Here is a 22,059-nt window from a genome sequence, read left to right as displayed (position 1 = left end):
AAGTAGGAAGCCTCAGTTCCTCGAGGCATAACGATCTACTGTTTGGATTGTGCCAACTAAACAACAAACACAATGTGTTAAATCAAATGATATCGATCATTTGTGGCATCGTGCATCACACCTGAGCAGCACAGAACTGTAAAGTGTGCGCACACAGGTGTGAATTCTGAATTATTTCTATGTATGCATGTGCACATATATAAATATATATATATATATCTACAAAAGAGACCATAAACTTCAGACTTTGTCATTGACACCGACTATAAAAATCCTATTAACAGAGATCAAGTCTCAGGGTGGATTTACAGCCCCTCTCAACAGACAGTGACAGCTGAATCACAGACACATACTTCAATCATACAGTATTCTCCCATCATGCACTTCCCTCACACGCTCCCTGCAGGCAGAGAGAAATTACCACCACAAACCTGTCTGTTTGAAAGATGCTCAAATAAGGAATTTGAAAGGAGCCCATTTTCAATCTCCTCATGAACATTAACTCACGCGTGAGTCACAGGAGCTACATCAAATCCTGAAAAGTATCAAGCATATCACCGACTTAACATAACGTCCTTCTGTGGAGATGCTGCAGAAATACATTAACGGGAACTACAGGGAATCTACTTCATTATAGATGCTTCCAGGGTGGGTAGAAACAAACAAAAGTCATTGAAAATACAGTAAGAGAGCTTTAATTGTGTAGCCCAGGGCAACGGAGTGTAGATAATCAGATGTTGCTTCTTACGCTCGAGTTTATTAGACATATTTACACCTCTCGTCAAGGTTAGGTAGGGTCTACCGTTTCACCAGGCTCATTTCTCAACTAGCATGCCGCGTGTCCCAGGGGATGCAGTAGATGTGCAGTATAGATATATATAAAGGTTATTTTAAATTGACATTCCGGGGAGTTGTTCTACAGAAAGTTTACCAACATATCTCAAGGTTACGAGGCAGAAAAAAAACATGTCAAGAATTCAGTCACGAACATCTTTGCTGAAGCAATGCATCAGTTGCACTCTCGGTCTCAATCACATTTCCCTGAGCCATCCCCTCGCTCCCGTGCTCCACCCTGCCCTTCTCCTCCACTGTTATTGTTTTCCCTCCGTCTCTCCTCCCAGTCAGCGCTGACAACTCGTCTCGATAACAGCGATTCCTCATGCACTGGGGCTGTGTTCGACTGATGGCGCACCACAAGGTAAAACAGCAGCCATAGAAGTTCACCTGTTCCAAACCTTCCTCCCACCGCGCCCCAGCACATTCTCAATTCCTGCCTTTGTCATGTCTGCCTCCGGGGCAGGAATAAAAAAATAATATATTTCCATCCATTCATTCAACCTTTGTTTATGCAGGCTGGTCCAATAAAAGCAGTTTACGACCTGAGTTAGATAAACATTTAAATGTGTACAACTGCAAATAAAGTATGAGGGTAAAACAGGGAGAGGTTTAAAAGGGTTGTCAAAGTAGCAGTGAACACAGCCGTATTAATTCAGAGCCTAGTCAACCGAAAACATCAGCGCATCCTTCAGAACGAGACGTTGCAGGAATGTGGACTCTGCATTCAAATGTGTAAACATCTGCCAGTGACTCGTTTTTATGCAGCAGTGTTTTGTGTTTGGGGAAGAGCCAGGTCGGGAACTGTAGTAAAGCAGTGAGATTCACCATAAATGAGAGGTTCAAGATGGGCTGTTTTCTTAGATAGCTTTAAAAACACAGTTACATATATTATTCCGTATGATTCTGATGATGTTCAAATTCTGAAACTGAAGCAAACTCTCATCGCTGCCACTACTTCAGATGCAGCCTGTTGAGTTTAAGTAAAAGATCGACATACTTCTTTTAAAAGCTGAGGAAAAAACACTGTTTTTAAGGTAAAAATAATATTAGATTTTATACTTGAGTGCACATGTAATGCAAATAATTACCAGGAAAACAACACAAAAGGGTAATTTAAAATACAAGTGCTGTTATTTTCCTCTTTCCCTGTAAAACTTCAGCAGTAGCAACCTTTGAATTACTGCGTTTACTCCCAACCGTGCACTATTAAACTAATCTCTCCAGTTATCATTTCTCTTCTAGTTGACCGAAGGAGTTTGCAGTCTATGTATTTGATTATGTGAGTGGCTGTGGGTCTTAAATCAACGGGTGGAGCGGAAGTGATTTATAGTTACATCTGACAACACGAGCAAAGGGGTTGGCCCCAGTATGAAAAACTACACAATTCTGCACTTTTTAATCAAATGCTGAAAAAAGGGCAGAACTCAAAGTGAAGAATATAGTAGTCTTGATGTATCTGTGCAAAAAAAAAAAAGAAGAATAGAATGAAAAGCATTGCAAGATAGAGAGTGATGGAAAAAGAAAAACATAAAACAATCGAAATTGGAAACCACTCACGAGAGATAGAGAAAATGGTTTAGTTTTTATTATGGTAAAGGAAAACAGTGCGAGCGGAGAGGAGAATATCTGTGCGTTCTCCATGTCTGTGTGTTTGCTCAACGTCTGTATGTGTTTGTGTGGACGCGAGTGTGTGTCTGTGTGCGAGTGGTTGGGCGTTGCCAGAAAACAAGAAAAATCTGGGCTTGTAAAGTCAGGAGCATAAGAAAAAGAGGTTCAATCACCATACATTTACATACAAAGAGGCGAGTGTTTTTAATACTTCTTCCACTTTTTCTTTTTCCATTACTCATGTGCAATATGTACCCTGTACAGTTCCCTGCCGAGCAGCTGACATTTGAGAATAAAAATAAAATACAACACAGGGGCAGGCTACACTGTTGGAAGACGGCAATGGCTTCTGGCACATATTGAAAGTTGAGGTTTCTGTACAATGCAGTCTATAAAAAGTGTTTTCTCTTTGTCTCTCTCTGTTCTCGCCTGGTCAAGGTCCCTCAGAGAGTTGGCTTGTATCTGCCAGCGGAAACAATGCTTTCAAGGCTGACTTCATTAGACGGACGCCCGGGAGAAAGGCTTTTAAGGCTGCTTTAAAGGAAATGTGTCAAGCAACCTGGCATATGGTATGTGCTGTGTGCGTTCGTGTGGGCGGCTTGAGGAGTGGGTTGCAGAGCGGCATGGGCAAGGTGTTAGTGTTCAGTGTCATCAAGCAGGCGCTACATTTCAGACATGCACTCTGCGGTGCAGGGGCGCTGGAGCGCTGGTTACACTCACAGGTCCAGGTATGCGCAGTAGTAGGAGAAAATAGGCTCCACTTAGGGCAGTGGAAACAAACTGTAAACACAACTCGGACATTTCGTCATGGTTTAGGCTGCTGGCAAACAACAATCTATTTATAAATCCAGCAGCGAATTGAGATTTGGACTCATTTCAGCTCTGATTCTGGTCCCCACCAACTCAAGAGGGTAATATATGGCCCTTCGTCAGACATTTGCATTCATCTGAAAGGTACGCAAACCACCTAAATGCCACTGAGGCAAAGCAGCAAAACATAAAAACAAGTTCTAAACTCTTCTAAAATAAGTTCTCTGTGCCTTCATCACTACGAGTGAGACCTATCACACACAAATCCCAGCACAGTATCTTTAAATCAACTGGTTTCCAGTGTCCAGACTGACCTTTAACTCAACTATATGAACAGTTAATTAACTGCAAAGATTAAGTTATTATAAATTAAGTAACAAGGTTTATTTTTTGGGGATTTATATCAAAGTGCTTTAAATGATAAAAAAACACATTCAAGTAGAGAGAACTTCTAAGAGAAACTTTTAAATAATACAACAGTAAAATGTGGATTATAGATTAGATTATAGATGGATTATCATTATTATCTGTATTTCAATTATACATTACATTATGTATAAGTGAAATACAGCATGTTTATATTCCTTCTGTCTCCGATTGGTATAGCTGAGGGTAATAGCATATCCTCATTTGGCCACAAGGGGAGCTCTACCCCCTTGATACAGACCAAACATTCTAACGAGCCTGAGGAGCTTGTTCTCTAACTCGTGGCCCAAAAAAGCACAAGCACTCCTCCTCTTCTTCTGTGTTTCTCGTCTGTATAGAGAAGGTCCAGCACACATGTTTCCCTGGTGCGTATTCACTGTGCTGTGCGACAAGGTCCCTGATGGATCCCTTTGCATTCAGCCCGTATTCAGAGGACCAGTCTCTGCCAAGCGCAACATGCCTGTGTTTGTCAGCAGAGCGGCAAGAGACAGATGTGAGCGGGTTTTGGACAAATGTATTCTTTTTCCTCCGAGTGGGGGAGGCTTAGTGGGGCTGACTGCATGGGATGGCTGCCCCACATCCAGCCAGTGTGGCGGGGGGGCGAGACATGTTTGGGATGGAGTGAGAGGGGGGGGCTGTCAGAAGCAGATGTGTGCCCCCCCACCCCCACCTAAATAAGTCATGCTCCAGATCCTTTTATCTGCACATGCTAACAGGTACTAGTGAGTTCCCTGAGGGGAGATGCAAAAAAATAAATAAAAAGGATGGGGAGAGAACAAAAAAAACCACAGAGGAAGAGACACAGAGGTGGAGAAAGATCTGTGACCATCACTGCTGCAGAAGGCTTAAGAGGGCTTGTCTGTGGCCGAGGTGAGATTCCGAACGCCGCTTCACTCTTTCTCATTCTAACTCACACAGACAGAGAGGAAGCGACTGGGAGGCGATGAAAATGATTACGAAACAGGTTAAGCAGCGTCGTCTGTGCACTTATTCAAACTATTATAAAAGATGGAGGATAAGGAGCACAAGCAAACCAGGAGTCGGATATGAGATTTTTTTTGAAACAGCTTTACCGATTCCAGAGATTTAAAGGTCGTGTTATTTCCCTTAATCCCACTCAAGAGTGGGAACACACACTTTTTGACATGCACAGATTTTGGGCTCAAACCATACAGACACTTTAAAGCCTAAACAAAGACACAACCACACATACGCCGTTCACAATAATTAAAATTGTATGCATATTTAGCATAATTCACACTTGATCCAACATAATCTCTTACGAAAAAGAAAAAAAAAAATCGCACTCTCGCGTGCACACACACAACCACACCAGACACACACATGCTTAAGCACACTAACACTATGTGAACAGGAGTCACTGAGTGTGAAATGGATGCAGCCCCCCCAACCCTGGTGCCATCAGCCTTAGCCAGCTGGCGGTGGTCCCGGCTCTACCCCTCCATGCTACTGCCTCCCTAAAACCCTGCATGCTTTGATATCAGCCAGCCCCCGGCTACCCAGACATCTGGAAGTTATTATTCAGCAGAGCACGCCACAAAGCGCCATTTCCATAATGAAACAACACATTTTGTTTCAGCGCCCTGCTTTCTGCTGCTGCCGCCCCTCGCCACACACATGTTTGATCCAGTGTGCGTAGCGTGTTTCTGACCCCCGACCCTGTTTAACTCCTTCACTGTTGGTCAGTCCGTTCAGAACTCCTCCGGGTCTTCATATTAGTTGCCTCACACAGGAAACTCAAGTTCAACAGCAGGTCAAATGACCTTAAAACGCTGTGGTTTCATAAATAGATACTAACCATCGAATCCCTTTTAAACCCGAATTAGAAAAGTGTGAAAATGAAGGCCAAGTTATTCAGAGCCAAAACAACATCCTCCCTCTTACACCCACTCTGACTAATAGATCGTTTGTTGGCTGATGTCCCGCTCCGGTTCTCGATTGGTCTTTAGATTGTATGACTGACATTGTGCCATCTATTCTGTTTCCTGGCCGTGCACACTACAAAGAAAGATCCAGCCGAAAAAACAATTCATTTTCGGGTTTTAAATGGTCTGAAGAGGCAGCACTCAAAGTTGAAAAACTCCCAAAAGTTGAACAACTTGGAAAAGTCATGAAAAGTCAGTTCTTCAATCATCTGAACCACCCTCCAGAGGAGTTTTGTATTCCATTTATTTTCATCTTTTGCTTACACATAAATCTTAACTTCACAGTTTACTGTGAGGTATGAATAAGTCAGGAATCACCGAGTGATGGCAGGGCAGCTGAGATGGCAGCTTCTGAAGTGCAACTGAGATGCTGTCAAGCTCTTTCTGTTATTCTCTTATTTACCTGAAACAGTGACTGGTTCAGCATTCAATGCTGGTTTGGAAAGCAGCCACCCAGCACCATGAACTGGAATACAGTCAATAAGTAAAGAAAACAATGTCTATACCAGGGGAGAACATTGTCAGCGTGCTCATCGGTGTACAGCCGGCATTGTTGTTGTTGTTTCGTTGCACAAATCAAGAGTGGGCATGTATGTACGAAAATGCTCCATTTTACATGTGCAAACAGATACACAGAAACCAGAGAGTTCTTGAAAATCGGCATTGGTAAAAATGACGAGAGGCCAAATTGTGCCCAGTGTGGACAGGGCCTTAATTACTTCCCAGCATTGGCATCACAATTATTTGCCATAAACAAGTTTTGGGATAAACTGATATTTGAAACATCGATTTAGATATATATTTTTTAACACAGTAACACACTGGATAAAAGTGAGTTTGTTGCTTCTACAATAACCGGCTGCTAACTGGGTTTGTTTGCTGGTGCTGGCCAGGTTGTGTACAGTGAGGTTTTAGAGCTGCTGCAGCCAAAAGCAACATTATGAGAAAGGTGAGACTTCATCAAAACATTAAAGTTTGTGTGCCACAAAACCCACACAATAAAATGAAAGAAAGCTATACAGGAGCAATGAAGGCCTGTATAGAGCTGAGGGAGCTGCAGAGTCGGGTAACAACTTTTTAATGTTTCAAATAGCCATTGGATTATAACTGCTTTCAGCATTATTGTTTGAACATTTTTTTTAAGTTAATTTCAAACCATCTTACGTGGCTAAAAATGTCTCTGGGTAGCAATGACCAGGAAGTGAAAACGAACCTGCCTATGAACGAATCCATTATGTCTCGTAAGTGATACGTCTGTCTCAGCCCGTCCTGCCTGAGCTGTTCCAGCCTCGCACGGTGTTGGTGAACACGGCCCCCTAATCACGCGTGTTGTCGTTACCTAATCTGATTAACGCGCGGCTGATATCGACTATGAGATGAGGTCGTTTGTGGGTCTGTTGTCATGGGGACGGGTTGAGTTCAGGCTGCTCGGTCCTCGTCTGGCCACCGAGAGCTTTTAAATAGATGAGTAAGAGTTGAGGACCCATGGGTTATCCAAGGCACAGGATGTTTTCCAATAACAGCTTATGGCTGGGGGGAATCAAACCCTCCCCCTGTGGCAGTGTGATCCTATCACTTTTAACCATGTGCTACTGCTACTTCTCGCTGCTCCGATCTCTCTTTCTCTCCCTCTCAGGAGGAGTTCTGACCTGATTCTTGGCTTTTCCTGTCACCACACCACTGCAGACGATTTGATAGGAGGAAGAAACCCTGGGACGATGATTGAAATTAGAAGCATGATATTTGTGTTTGTGCACGTGCTCACCATGTGTATAACTCACCTCATTCTCATTTTGTGGAGGGGACGGTGGTGGCGGGTCAAACAGTGCCAGTTGGACCACAGTCTCCCAGACGTGTGCCTGCGGACCACTTGCTGTCAGTTTAAACTGGACCGGTTCATCTAGGCTGGCTCCCGCTCCCCGGGCGTAGATGGACCCATCTGTCCGCACGCTGAAGACGGGGTCACTGCTCCGAAAAACCACAGCTTCATTCCCCACGCAGTCGTCAAACTTCACTGTGGACAAGGAAAAGTGAGACAGTTTTAATATACTATTCATTAAAGCAGCTGATTTCAGTCATTATTAAGTAATGAAATAGGTTGAAAGTACATAGCGGCATATGGGAGTGAGGCGGACACAGCTGTTCTCACACACACACACAAACACACACACACACACAGGGCGTCTGCAGTGCACACATCCCAGCAGGAGGTATATAGTATAGAGTGACTACTTATTGTACCACTGTGCCTGGTTTGATACTGCTGCGTTTGACCATTAGTCTGAAGGTTAAAACATCACAAGGATAAGTCTCTGGAGGGTTTTTCTCTAAAGCTGCATTTGAAAAATAACCCTGTTGCGGCGGGCATTTATTGTGAAGGGGGTGAAACACATTGTTCTTTCAGCTTAATGTATTTGTAGCTAATTAACTGCTACAATTACAGAGAGGAGTATTGATACAAAAACAAAGCAAACAAAGTTGCAACTTTTTGAAGACAAAGAACAACTGGGATTTTTTCCCCCCTGCATGAAAAACAGTATGATTTTAGCTTTTTAAAGTGAAGGCCACATTACTCTATGTTTGATCTTTCTCCAGTGATCTCAGCCCCGAGCTCATCCAGTCATCGTCTTTCTACAAGTTTGTGTTTATGCTGAGTGAAGACATAAAGCAGACGCACAGTGTTTAACATGTCGCATCACCAGCTCACTCTGTGATATATATTCCACAGGAACGGCTGTAGGAGCATTTAAATGGCTTCTTCTCTCCAGAAAGACCAAGATCATTGTATATTTTGCCATTTTCTTCAAACTACACACTAGGATTGAGTTCAGTGCACTTCAGTGGCCTCCCTCACCACCAGTTCTGAATCCAGTAGAACATCTTTGAATTGTTCCCACCATATACTGTATAGTACCATGGGAAACATGGCTGTGATTGAACTAACAGAAGTAGCAATTTCCTGCAGAACATGAACAGAACATTAAATGACCTAAAACAGCCAATTGTAAGATTCACATAAATGATGTTTATCGATATCCAGTTGGAATTTTTTCATTTCATTTCACTGGGAAAAACAAATTCTTCTCAGAGAGAAATATGTTTTTATATCAGGTTTCACAGATTAGGCAGAGCCATTTTCTTTTTACAGCCTTGTGGGATGTTCGGTATGAGCAGGCTCAGCAGGGACTAAATTAAACTCAAGCCTAACTCTTCAGAGCCTCCTTGCATCCTACATCGTTTGGACACGATAAATAAGGCGCAGCAATTGAGCTTAAAATATAGAAAATAATGTCATTAATGCACCTCCTACAAATCTGAACATTATATGCAACAGTATTTCTATATATTGAGTTTCAAATGCTCCTTCAACAACAGGCACTGACTATGTTTACATGGACACCAATAACCTGACTATTAAACATATTCTTATTCATTACTCTGAATAGGATGTTTACATGAGTTGCTAATAGAATAACACCCTCATATCCCTGCTTGCAGAGAATAGTCTGATTATGACCCACACCAATATAACACCCACTGCATCGCGTCCAATGTTCCTGCCAGAGTTTTAAAACCACAACCTGTGGTGGTTTAATGCACAATGATATTTTCTTGTTTACACTCAAACCCAGAATGCTGTGAAATCTCCAATACATTATACTGCAATTAAACTATATTCATGTCTAAATAAGGTGACGAAGGTCGAAACACTGCACATGTATTCATTCTATGAATACATGTGCATGTAAACACGTCTAGAAATGTAATTACATAAAGAGCTTAGAATTCTATAGCTAATATAATAAATACTTTGTTACATCCTGAAGTATAGTACCAGTACTTCTATACTACAACATATGGAGCTTTCTTTGTTTGATCTCTTATGAAACTACCAGACACAGGTAAAGGTATTCCATACTGTCCTCATCCTAACATACACAAGATGCTGAGCTCAAGGCCGTAATGCAACACTGTCTCTTCTCTTTCTCACTTTACACATGTGCTCAACAGCTGAAAACATGCTTCCATCACAGAGACGCACAGTTTGATCCGTCTGGCCCAACACACGTCTGTGACCCTGTGGGTGCCCCCCCCCATCTGAGGCCAGACGTCCAGACAACCTCTCAGAGTTCAGGCAGAGGGGACAGCTGCTCAACAAGTGTCCTGGTCTAGACAGGAGGAGACATAAGATGGATTACATCAAAAAGCCTCTTCCGTTCAGCAGATTGCTTCTCTCGTCGTATTGCCGAACACTTCCATCCCGAAAAGTCTTCGGAAAGCTTTCTCGCTCCTTTCTGTTTATCTGATTCTTTCCCTTTTGTCTAATCTCATTTCTTCCACCATTATTTTTGCAGATTCTCAAAGATTCGATTTGGAAGGTTGTGGGGCGACAGTAACAAACACACCAGTTGGCACGCATGTGCCTGTGCAAATAGAGTTCTGGAAGGCTGCCTGATTGTATTAACAATGAGATGAAGACGAAAAACAAAACTCAAACTCTCGTGCTTTATTGTATTTTCTACTTGTCTGTGAAAGAGTCAAACACTAAAAAACAACAATTGTCTCCTCTCTCTCGGAGTTGTGCCCTCAGCCTGTAGTGGTGCAGTGCTATGCTCATGAAGTGAAGGCCTGTAAACTTAAGCTGCATTCTGAGGGAAGTATTGTTAACCATGATAAATAAAGCATGCATGTGTGGGTTGTATACAAAGGTGTATTATTTGTGGCCGTCTTGTAGCAGGAGGAACAACTTTGGATGCATGGGTTTAGGTTAGTTTGGTTTTATTTGCAAATAGAAGATCTAAATAACGATTAATGTTAATTCAGGTATAATACAATTATGAGTGTTTTATATTGATTGATCTTATCAGTAATTTCTAGCAAAGATGGCAACAATTCACTGGGTTTTTCAAATGTCTGTGAGCTGACGTCAATTTTCAGCTTCTCCTCTTTGTAAATTAAACACTGTTAGGTTTTGGACTGTGGAAAAAAAACTAGACAGTTTACCCGTCATTTTATTTATACATTTTTGGGCTTTTTTCCCCTGATTATTATTTTTATCATTATAACTATTATTCGTGCAGGCCGGGAAAAAAGAGTACCTTAAACAGTGCTCTCTCAAGTGGGGATTTTACACGTCGTTTAATAGATTAAAACTAATCATAAAAACTCTAACACAGTTAAATCCAGGACTTCTCAATTCAGTTGAACAGCATGAATGAAACACAGACCAGGTTGAAAGGCAGTAAATGTTTCAGGTAACTTTCAGGAAAACTATAAAAGTCAAAGTCAATGAGCCAATAAATGTTGAGGCAAGTAGAAGTTGTATAATCAATCTGTGCGTGTGTGTGTGTGTGTGTGTGTGTGTGTGTGTGTGTGTGTGTGTGTGTGTACATTTATTCTCTATGATTGGCTGCACGTCTCAGTAATGACAAGCAGAACTAAGTGCACCGATACCCACACACAAATGGAGTGACAGGCTGTGCATAGAGTTCCCAGAGGGTCTTGTTTTTCCACCAATTAAAGAGAAAGACAGTGCAGATTCTACCTCTCCATCAACACACACACAGACACACACAGACACACACACACACCTCCGATAGCTCCTCTTTCACCCAGTTCGGTCGATACTGCTATAAGAGAGATTATAAAAATCGGCCAACAACAGAGCAATGAAGCCCAACGGCACAGTGCTGCACATTAACACGTCGTCTAAAGCAGTGGACCCAGGTCGTGCATTGATCTGGCAAATAACACCAACACCCCCAGTGTGCCAAGCAGCCAGCCCAGCACTTCTACACTGTTTAGTCAATGTGAGCAGTCACAACCCTGAAACGTTACAGAAACCACCATGTGCATATCCACACTGGGAAGGAAATGTTTCTTTTTTTAATCACTATTACTCTGAGGCTCACCAAAGCCCCATTCTCACTTTTCTCCCAACTCTTTTTTCTTTTAATTAAAGTTCCCTTCACCCTCCAACAAGACAAGGACAAGGAGGAGAGGGATGCTGAAAGGAGGTGTGACCTTCTTCTGATGTTCTCTGGACAGCCTGACAGGAAGTAGGTGACAAGTGTTGAAAGGGAAGTGAGAAAGGGATACAGTCAGGGGAGAGGGAGAAGGCTCGGGAGTGACAGAGAGAAGGTGAGACGAGAGGGGGAAGATGGAAAGGGTAAAGGAAGACAGGGAGAGAGAGAGAGAGATGAGAGGACAGAAAGTGTGTGGAGGTGGCAATCAGAGAGACAGTGAAATGATGGGAGAACATTAAAGGAGGAGAAAGGAAGCAGGTACGGAGCTCATAGGCAGATTGCAGTCAGTGAAGTGGAGATCTCCAGAGGCCGCAGCCATTTAAATTGTTCCAAGTATGATGCATGGAATGCTTCAGATGTCACCGTGCATTGCAAAGCAGTAAAGAAAACACTTTCTTTTCTGCTGCTAATCCCCGCTGTAATCAGGCCCACTGAGGACAAGAGAGGGGGAGGAGGAAGGGAGGGCATGACGAGGATCAGAAGGAGGAGAGAGGGATGTGAGGTGGAGTGGAGAGGGAGGCTGGAGAGGGCAGTGGATGAGGGCCTGGCACTGGAATCCTGGCTCGGTGCACTGGCTCTGTCTCACACAGCCACACTGGAATGGATGGGATGCTCAGATGGCTGTTTAAACAGGTTAATTGTGCTGGCCTCCCAGGAGATCGGGACAGATGGATAGATGAATAGGATGAGAGAGGGGAGGAAGAGAGACCAAAAAGATCAACAAAGAGAGAGCGACGGAGCTGGGAGAGATAGAAGCAGAGGGCGGGATGTAGAGATGGATGGCAAGAGATGAAAATGGCCACTGATCAGACGCTCCGTGGGGAGTGGGCCGTCTAAACTGTGGAGCTCCGCTCGACTCTGATCAGTGACTGAATAAACAGAGCCAGGTCCACTGTCCACGCACTGATGGACTATGAAGGGAGAACAAACTGGTGATGGAAGGGTGTTAAAAGCAAAGTGAGGCCCGTCAGGGAGCTGCTCCACTGAAGCCAGTCGGGGGAGGCTCGCTCATCCCTCCATCCCGACCACAGACCTACAAAGGGGACGCAGGCATTGACCAGCTCCCATTTCAAAAGAGCCCACAGCGCGAACGGACACAAACCGAGAGGGAAGCAGAAATCGAGTGGGGAGAATACATCAAACCAGACATCAAAGAAACAGAGGAGGTATACGAAATACAAATGTATTTATTATTAACTGTCAAACAAAACTAAACGTTACTTATCAAACAGGCCTCTACTAGATCAATTATTTGACTCTTTTGTGTTTTTCTTTATATTTTATGTCCACATGCACTTCAGAGATTGAGCTGCTGTCTTGTACAGCAAATACAAAGCCACAAGGAATTTGAACTATATGCCTTTGCATGCTTCTGCCAAGCAGCTGTTTGCATCCATATCTATCCAGACTCATGTGACGTACATAGTGAGGACTTTAAATAAAATGTTTTCTGTCAACATTAGAATATGGATTCTTGAGTTCTTCAATGTTTTCTGGAAACATCATCTTCACGAGGTCCAAAAATGTGATTTGTTAAGGTCACAGTGACTTTGACCTTTAACAAACTAAATTCTAATCCGGTAATCCTTCAATCCAAGTGAACCTTTGTACCAAATTTGAAGTAGTTCCCTCATGTCATTCCTGAGATACTGTATTCATGAGAATGGGATGGACATGGAAGGACAGATGAAGGGTTAAACGGCTGATGGATGGACGAACTGACAAACGGACAGACAACCCTACAACATACTTCCTCTTGTGCTGGTGTTGAGGCATAAAACCAATTAAAACTAGTGATGAGGTTTTATTTAGTTGGGAGGAAATAGAGAACTTGTGAGGGAAAAGGATTGTTTGTGTATCATTAGCTTGGACTAATTCTCATAATGAATGGAACTGGAATGAGAAAAAATATATCAATGAGCTTTTAAAAACAAGGCTTTAATTCTTAAATATATTCCAGTTTAGGATTTCGGTCACGCAACAACTTTGTTGTTTCCCAGTTTCTACGGCTTGAAACTTTCTCTGCATTTTCTTATGCAGCAACACGGCATGTCTGCAGTGGACTGTGTACCATAAAGGGAATGTCAATGTGTGTGTGTGTCCTGGATATGGATGGCCTGGGGTGTCTTATGTAAAATTAAGCAGCTTCACTGTTTTATTTGGTTGAACACATGCACTTTACTTCACCACTCGACTTTCTCTGGGTGAGAACCCAAAATGTCAGCATGAGATATTTGGCTGTAGATAAATCTTGGCAACTTTTCACCCCCAAAAACACTTCTCTTGGTTTGCTGGAAAACACGATCAGTTATTATTGTCCTCCTGCGTTAACTTTTAACCACGTGGATGAGAGGAGGCTCGGATACAAGGAAGGACTCGAGGCACACAAAGCTACTTATAGCAATATGTGTGTGCATTACTGTGCTTATATCTTGAGGGCACTCCTGCAAGTGTGGAGGTCATATGCCTCCTCAAAACATCTACGCTTATTTTAAACCTCTCTGTCAGCAACAATTCAACACCGCTCAAAAAGATGCTGTGCGTGGACATTGTGGTGCTGTTTGTATTTGTCTTCCTTTTAATTTGTTTTTAACACAAGAACATATCTTTGAGCTACGAAGTAAATTTTCTTTCATTTAAAGACACTCAATACCAGAGGCCATTTTTAATTTGAATGGAACACTTGCCAGAGAGCTTTACAGGAAACCTCTGCTATCATTCTGATTAAAAGGTCCACACTTAAACAGAGAGGTTGAAATGTTATGTTACGATTCATTAATTATCCTTCGTGTTCATCTGGATTTGCTCTTTTCAGACATGAAGCCCTGTTGTATGGATAATCAAGGGTCAGTTGTGGAAAGGGGTCGTCCAGTTACACAGACTGGCTGATCTCAGAGCTGCTGGCTAACACCACCAAATTTATGCTAATATACACAGTTTGATTTGAGCATTAGATTAATGTGAGGGCAGTCCAGATTTAATTCTGCAAGGATCCATTAAAATCTGTTCAGCACAGCTATCAGATGTTGAGGACGCAACTGCGTCGCCCATTTCAAGCACAACACCCCGGAGTGCATGTGTGCACAAGACTGTACAAACACAAATCATACAGATTTAAAGTCACACTCACAGAGAGAGCGACAACAAACACTAAATGAAACAATGTTTTTTTTGACTAATCACTGTCTCCCTAATGACTGATCAGTATGCCTCCAAACAGGCTCAGAAGGGCTTGATTGGCCTCCATCAATTCTCAGCCATCTCTCACAGTAAGACGAAGTGAGCTGGTGTCAACAGCACAATCGATCACACTGTGTAAGTGCCTGCATGAATACTGTATGATATACAAGTATTAGTACACAATGCCAACGAATGTCTGTGACCATGACTAAACATGACCCATCAATCCTGCATGAAAAGCTCATCCCTCCCACACAAAGACGTCACATTCTACACGAACCGAAGCGTCTGCGTAGCTTCACAGTCTCCTGTTGCACATCTGTAAGTCCCTCCAATGAAAATCAAAGAGTCCTATTTTCTTCACTCTGTATTGTTTTTTTATTAAACACTCATTTCCAGCTTCTTAGCCGCCTGCATTGTGGTGAGATATGAAAAAAGGAAGACGGACAGAAAGAAAGTGAGATGGCAAGAAAAAGAGAGAGAGAGAGAGAGAGAGAGAGAGAGAGAGAGAGAGAGAGAGAGAGAGAAAAAGAGAGAAAATCTTTTGGCAATTAGGGCTGGCTTTAGTGGTGATTAGGAGAGAAGGCAGTGGGAGAGAGAAAGGGATCAGGCAGAATAAAGCCTCTCCCAGGACGGTGGAAAAGTCCCTTTGTAGAGAAAAAAAAAAAAAGAGAGAGAAGATGAAATAACAGGCGAATGAAAGTAAGCACTTCCCCAACTTTTATTATTTGGGAATTGTGGGTTGGTGCAGTGCAGGACAGCGAGTTTAGTTGTACTACACACACGCACACACACACAAAGGTATTTACACAGCCGACCACAGCTCGTATGCCTATGCTCCTCTCAGTCATTTGGCCTTTTACCCTGCCTCTCTGCGGTTATCGGGGGAAACAAACTCCAAAACGCTCTCTGGGTGGCGGCGGTTCAGTGCGTTTACTGGATCGATCACAAATTCAATGATGGATTTGATACGTACAGTATAAGTTACTGTTCCCCAGAGCCTCGGCCCAGATTTTGTATCACCACTGTTTGCACTGCGATACCGGACAAGAACCAAAGCCCTGCAGCAAGAGATCTGATGCAGTCGGACCAATGGAACTTCACACGGTGCAGCAGTGCAGCAGACAGGGGGTCAGCATGTTCGTGTAATGCGGGCTGGTGCTGCCGGGCTGTTAGTGGCTCTTAAGGATGAGAGACAATGATGGAGGTGTTGTTAATAATTACAAAAGACATTTTTGGCATAGACGAGGCAGCTTCATCTTTAAGATTGAACTGCTTACTGTGCGGGGGGACAGCTGCTGTCAACCGTTTGCATCAAGTCCGGTTCTGATGGATTTCGTTTTTGCTCCCATGCATTTTAATGTTGCTTACCTTATTTAACCCCTTTGGGTCTATTTAGTCTACATTCAAGAACCAACAACATTCAGGTGCCAGCAATCTCAAGGTCAGTGTATTTGTGTATGTGTGCATTTTTGTGTCCTTTCCTCCCTAAACCAAATATCTATCAACTTCCCCCAGGACCAACCAATCCCGGTCCACTGTACCAACCACTGAATCGCTTTTTATTTTCTGTCACAGTGGAAAACAGTAAGAAAAATGCAGAAACACAAGTATAAAAAAGACAACTTAGTACAGGCCATAAAAAACAAAGGCTTCAACTTTGCCTTTATTCCAGTGTTTGCCTGCGAGCATCAAATATGCTTGTTGTAAAGAAAAAGAAATCATTTTCATATTGTTTTCTCAAGCTTCCCCAAGGAAGCAAACAGCACAAAATTGCTTTCCCCTACTGCTGGAGGAAATACCGGCTGCATTTCTCAAATCTAATCAACATCTCTCCATCAAAAACCTTAAGAAAAGGTTCTGTTTTTCCAATTATAGGGGTCAGAGCATAGAAACCAGAAACCAGAGAAATCCCTCTAGCCTTTAAACCATGGAAAAACATACATGTAATTGCACAATCTGTATGGAGGATAGGGAACATGGGTTTTCGGCAGTAAGTAGTGATATCTGTTCTTTTCTTTTACTCCCTTGTACGATAGCCATCAGGCTGTGATCCCTAAAATCCTGGGATGATGGTGGACTACTATGGCTGAACCATGCAATTAGTGGTTCTGAAGTTTCACTGAGATAGGAGCAGAGCTGGAAGTTCAGCAAACGGCCAAACCGGGGACATGACTCGAAGACTGTGTGAAAACACTAGAAATACAGAGTGGTATGCATCAGTAGTGACACTATGACGTCAGTATGCATAGACTGTTTCACTCTGTGTTTAAATTCCCATCACTTTCTAATGATTTTTCCTTTCTTAAGTTAAAAAACATTTCTTCATATGACTGGATCTGTATGTTTCATTGATGTAAATAAAGATGGACATCAACACGGCTCCCTAAGCCAAAGCTTCTTGTTCGCCTCCGGTTGGATTACTGCAGTATAGGTATATAATCAATGCCTCCTCCATGTTAGCAGATGGGACATTGACCAATCAAAAAATGGCAAAATACACATCAAATGGTTTTTTTTGTTATTTAATGATATGATAATGCAATGAAATGTCATGATTAGCAGCTAATACGGATTACTAATTGGTCAATGTGCGTGTCTCAGCGGGGACGTGATACCGCGGCTCCATCCTGGATGTGTGGACTCTGCTTTCATCCATGCAGCATTTATAACCAGGTTTTTCTAGCTTCATTTCTGAATAGTGGGAGGAAGTAGATACATGTCGTCCACTTCCACATTTCAAGTTATTGAGTTTAAAAAAAAATCTCAGCTTCTGCAGTGGTGCAAAAATAGCTCTTATTGTCAGCTGAACACAGACTAGAATCCATATTGGACAACTTTGCATCTCACGATTTATGTCCAATTCCAACAGAGTCAATGCTGGAAATAGTGGCCTGTGCTGCGAGGATGAGGAGAAGTCCAGGCAGATGAATTGTTGTGCAGTATATGTCCAATTTTGTTGGAGAAAAACTTTCTGTGCCATAAAAGTCCTGCAATAAATGTTTTAATAACTGTATCCATGATCTTTCCCTAATACCACTTCACAGAGTTTTTTCATGGCTGTCCATTTTTGCCGAATTGCCCAATAATACTGTTATACTGGTGGCGGCTAATGTTTGTAGCCCAAAGCAGAGATCAGGAGCAGGCTACAGAGGTCTCATAAAAATGATTTTTAACTCCACATCGCTAGAGTATTATTTTTTTAAAACATGTGTTTTTTCCGCCCCAACCCACCCAGAATACATACACTGTTTCCACCATATACATTGTGCAGCTATGAGTCAACATTTTATGATTCAACACAGGACAAAGGTTACCTGTATTTGTGTGTGTGTGTGTGTGTGTGTGTGTGTGTGTGTGTGTGTGTGTGTGTGTGTGTGTGTGTGTGTGTGTGTGTGTGTGTGTGTGTGTGTGTGTGTGTGTGTGTGTGCACAAACAGGATTGCACTAAAAAACCTGTGAGCTAGAATATAGTGTCATGAGCGACCTGGGGGAGAAACATTAGTCAGTGATGATTACTAACAACATCTTCCTAAGGGCATCAGTGTCATTATGTGTGTGAGCACATTAAGTTTTTTTTTTATTCTATTATGTCGCACTGAACCATCTTGTGGGCTGAATGAGGAGCTTTTACAGAGAAGTGACTGATGGGTCTTAAAAGTGTCACCTAAATGTGTCTTTGGGCTCGTAGACTATAACGGATCCTGGCCGGGTGGGTTTAGTCGTGATTTTGTGTCTACGTGAATGTGTTTGTGTGCGTTTGTCTGCACACACAGGTTGAGGGGTCCAAATCTCTTTCCTGTGACTGGACGTGTGAACTATGGGAACACTTTGCTGCAGCTACTGATACGGAGCACACTGATATGACAGGCCGGATAACCACTTTTCATCTCTTTCACACACACACACAGACACACAGACACACACACACACACACACACACACACACACACACACAGACACACAGACACACACACACACACACACACACACACACACACACACACACACACACACACACACACACGGAGAATCACAGAAGCTGGAGGCTGAAGGAGGCTGGCAGAGGAGGGATCCCAGAGGTACAAACAGACAGCAGTGTAACAACCCCCCCTCTCACACACCTCCCAAAAACACATTCTCAAGTACACACAAACAAACACACATATGTTTCGGAAGCAAATGCACATATACCATTTGTCAGAGCGTCAGCGATGGTGCACTAACCTTCATTGCAGCTAATTGTTGTGCAATCTAGCAGGAGAACGCCCGGAGCTCTATTGGAGAGGCCATGTGCTCGCAGCATGGGGTGTGTGTCTATTGCGTAGGCTTTAGGGCAAGCGTGTGTCTCAGTTAGTTGTGTTAGGGATATACACATAATAAAGTGTGTGCATCAGTGTGAGTATACTATGTGTGTGTGTGTGTGGTCTGCTTATGGCGGGGTTTGTTAGTACAGGGGAAATAAATTAGCAGCGCTAGCAGGTTGCGCTGACAAGTTGTGTTAATGAGAACATCCTCCAGAGCCTTCTGGGCCTGGGAGTGAAACCAGAGGCCATGATCATCTGTTCACTCTGGAAGACGGCGAGGAGAGAGGGAGGCTGCCAAACAGCAAAAAGCCTGCACGATTAGACCACACCATCTGCAGGAGAGGTGCTAATGTGTGGTTGGAACTATGGGCAGTAGAAAAAAATAACTGTATCATAGAAAAAAAAATGAGCCCAGAGGACATATTAAGTTTTACAATGATGGTCGAATGTAAATTAAACCGGAGTTTGCATCTACTCTGTAAATTTGCGCACTATGCACTTAAAATACTGCAAAAGCATATATGCAACTTAAAAGTCAAACAGCCTCTGGGCAAACAAGCAAAAGTGTTTTACAGCATTGTGGCGAAGTCTAAAATAGCCAAAGGTGGGTTTGTGCCCATAGGGATTGTGACAGCGCCACTTGACCAAGTTTATGATGTTATGACAAAGGTTTAATGTTGTATTAAAAGTCTGTAATGTTACCAAATACAACACTTTAAAGAGATCAGTCAATCAAAATGTCCTGCAATCTTATTTATGTGTTGTAAGTGTGTTGGATGCTTTATGTTTATGCATCTCTACAAGTGTGTAGTGTATTTATGTGTGTGTGGGAGATCAAACATGTTCCGACAGTATGCGAACACGCATATGTGATTATTTGCCAGTGTGTTTACATCTGAATCACCTGCACCTGGCACAGTAAAGCAAAGCCGACTGGCTCCTCGTGAGTTTTTGCAAAATCACCAACCGAGTTGTGGGGCTTTGGAAATGCATGAGGCGCTTCGCTGTGTAGCATTACCATGATTCATCTTCACAAAACTGCAAAAGCTTGTGATAATCGCTTTAGCTAATCCTTGCACGCTTCGGGCAAACATGCATGGCAAGAGTGAACGGGTGGCTCTTAAACCCTCGAGGGGGTGAGCTGAACTGGGTGATGCTGCTGGTGTAGGTGCAAAACGGCCACATTTGGAGGTGTGTGTGTGTGTGTGTGTGTGTGTTTTGTGTGCCACTAAAATTACTACAATTGCATTTGAATATGTTAAATTTAAAATCAACTGTCAGGTGGAAATGAAATGTGAACGCGAGGTGTGGAGCTCTGGGTCCGTTTCACCCAGTTAATACATGTTTGCCTTTGATTATTGCACACCTACTGTGCAAGTGTGTGTGTGTGTTTGCATATCTCCACGGCCTCGGTACAATCTCTGCACGCTCGCAGCTCAATCCAGGCATATCCATCACTATCTATCACCACGTTGACAGAAACGTCTTCTCTCAGTCTCAGCTCTGGCTGCCTGCAAAGCCTCACCTGTGCTGCTTCTATTTCGAGACTTTGGATGCTTCCAGTAGAACGAAAGCACAAAGGTTTACACCCAGACTGACACCTTCCCGGGATATGGCCTATAGACATGGCCACAGGATCACCTCATTAGCATCAGAGGGTGCTCTCATCCCTGACAAGCGAGACTTCACTGCACCCCTCTCACAAAATAATGAGCAAATATAACCTCTAATGGCTAAATATAGGTAACCGCGGTCTCGAAAGACTCGGAGCAGAAAACGTACACTGTGAGAGGTGTCTCGGGCATTTTCGAAGTTTCGTCGTGGTGTGGGCGTGAGGAGTGCGCAAAGTAAACAAAAGACTTTAAGAGGAGGAAGCGATAGTTGAACAGTGTTTGATGAGAGCTCTTAGCCTGTAGCTATAGCACATTAGGCACAGATGAGCCACAGCCAGCTCCCACACTGTTAATGTGGAACACATTACAACTGCACAATGAGTTATGATTGCCATTAAAGAGCAAATGATTCAGACTTCACAGCTGGATTTAAAGGGATCACACTCCGCTGTGCCCTGTCCTTCCTTGTTCCTGCCCACGCTCCCGAGACACTCAGGTGACAGTCGCTCCACTGGACTCGCCTCACCGAGCGCGTCTACTCACACTTGGCGAGCTTTTGTGAACGTTTATGCAATTTTCTTTGGATGTTTCCGTCTCTGAACCTATTTGCGTCACATTAAGCAAACTTGAGCTACGGAGTGCATGATTACATTAACTGTGCGCAACATGATAAATTGGTAGTTTGTGCAGCTCACAGACTTCAGCCGAGATGAGCTCAACATTCCTTCTCTCTTGAGACACCCCCGATTCTTTTTCTCTATCTGCTACTTTCAGTGCTAGCGGGAGGCCTAATAATGGCATTCGTAAGCCATGAGTGAGCAGTACATAGGGGCTGGTGGCGAGAGTGGAGGGGAAGAAGTAGGTAGATTCGCAGACGAAGATACCTCTCGTTCAAATGATCTCTCTTTCTCGCCCACATGATCTTCCGCTCTCCCTGTTGGGCCGGGAGCCTAGCTGTGAAATGAATGAGAGGTAAAGCGTGGGCAGTCGCTAACGCTAAGATAAGGACGCCGTTTTGTCAGCCCCAGCCTAAAGCTCTGTCTCTCTGGCACAGGAAAGAGGAGGGAGATGGCAGGACAAGTGTGATGGGAGCGAATCTACGTGGCCGTGAGCTAACGGCGCTGAGCGTCTGCCGCAGACAGGACAGAAAAGCATTTAATTCGGGCGTGTGATCCCTACAAACACAGCTAACAGGCCAAGAGAGCCCTCACACTGTGTCAAGAGTGTCAGTGGTCAGAAACCTCAACCGCTCCTCTCCATCTCCACCGCACTTAGGGAAAGCTGCGAGCAATTACTGCAAAGAGAAA

The 22,059-nt window shown here is 43.3% G+C and overlaps 1 protein-coding gene across 1 annotated transcript in view; it reads right to left on the bottom strand.

The window, feature by feature from the left end:
* The window catches only part of LOC118110790 (cadherin-4), a 215,460-nt gene that overhangs the window by 57,380 nt on the left and 136,021 nt on the right, over positions 1-22,059 (bottom strand). Inside the window, exon 4 of the mRNA XM_035158856.2 lies at positions 7,409-7,641. Coding sequence (XP_035014747.2) covers positions 7,409-7,641 — 233 coding nt within the window. The remainder of the gene's footprint in view (positions 1-7,408; positions 7,642-22,059) is intronic.

This window comes from Hippoglossus stenolepis, chromosome 6 (genome assembly GCF_022539355.2).
Source record: "Hippoglossus stenolepis isolate QCI-W04-F060 chromosome 6, HSTE1.2, whole genome shotgun sequence".
Lineage (NCBI taxonomy): Eukaryota > Metazoa > Chordata > Actinopteri > Pleuronectiformes > Pleuronectidae > Hippoglossus > Hippoglossus stenolepis.
Note: the sequence above shows the minus strand (reverse complement) of the source record. Positions and strands in the feature narration are given on the sequence as shown.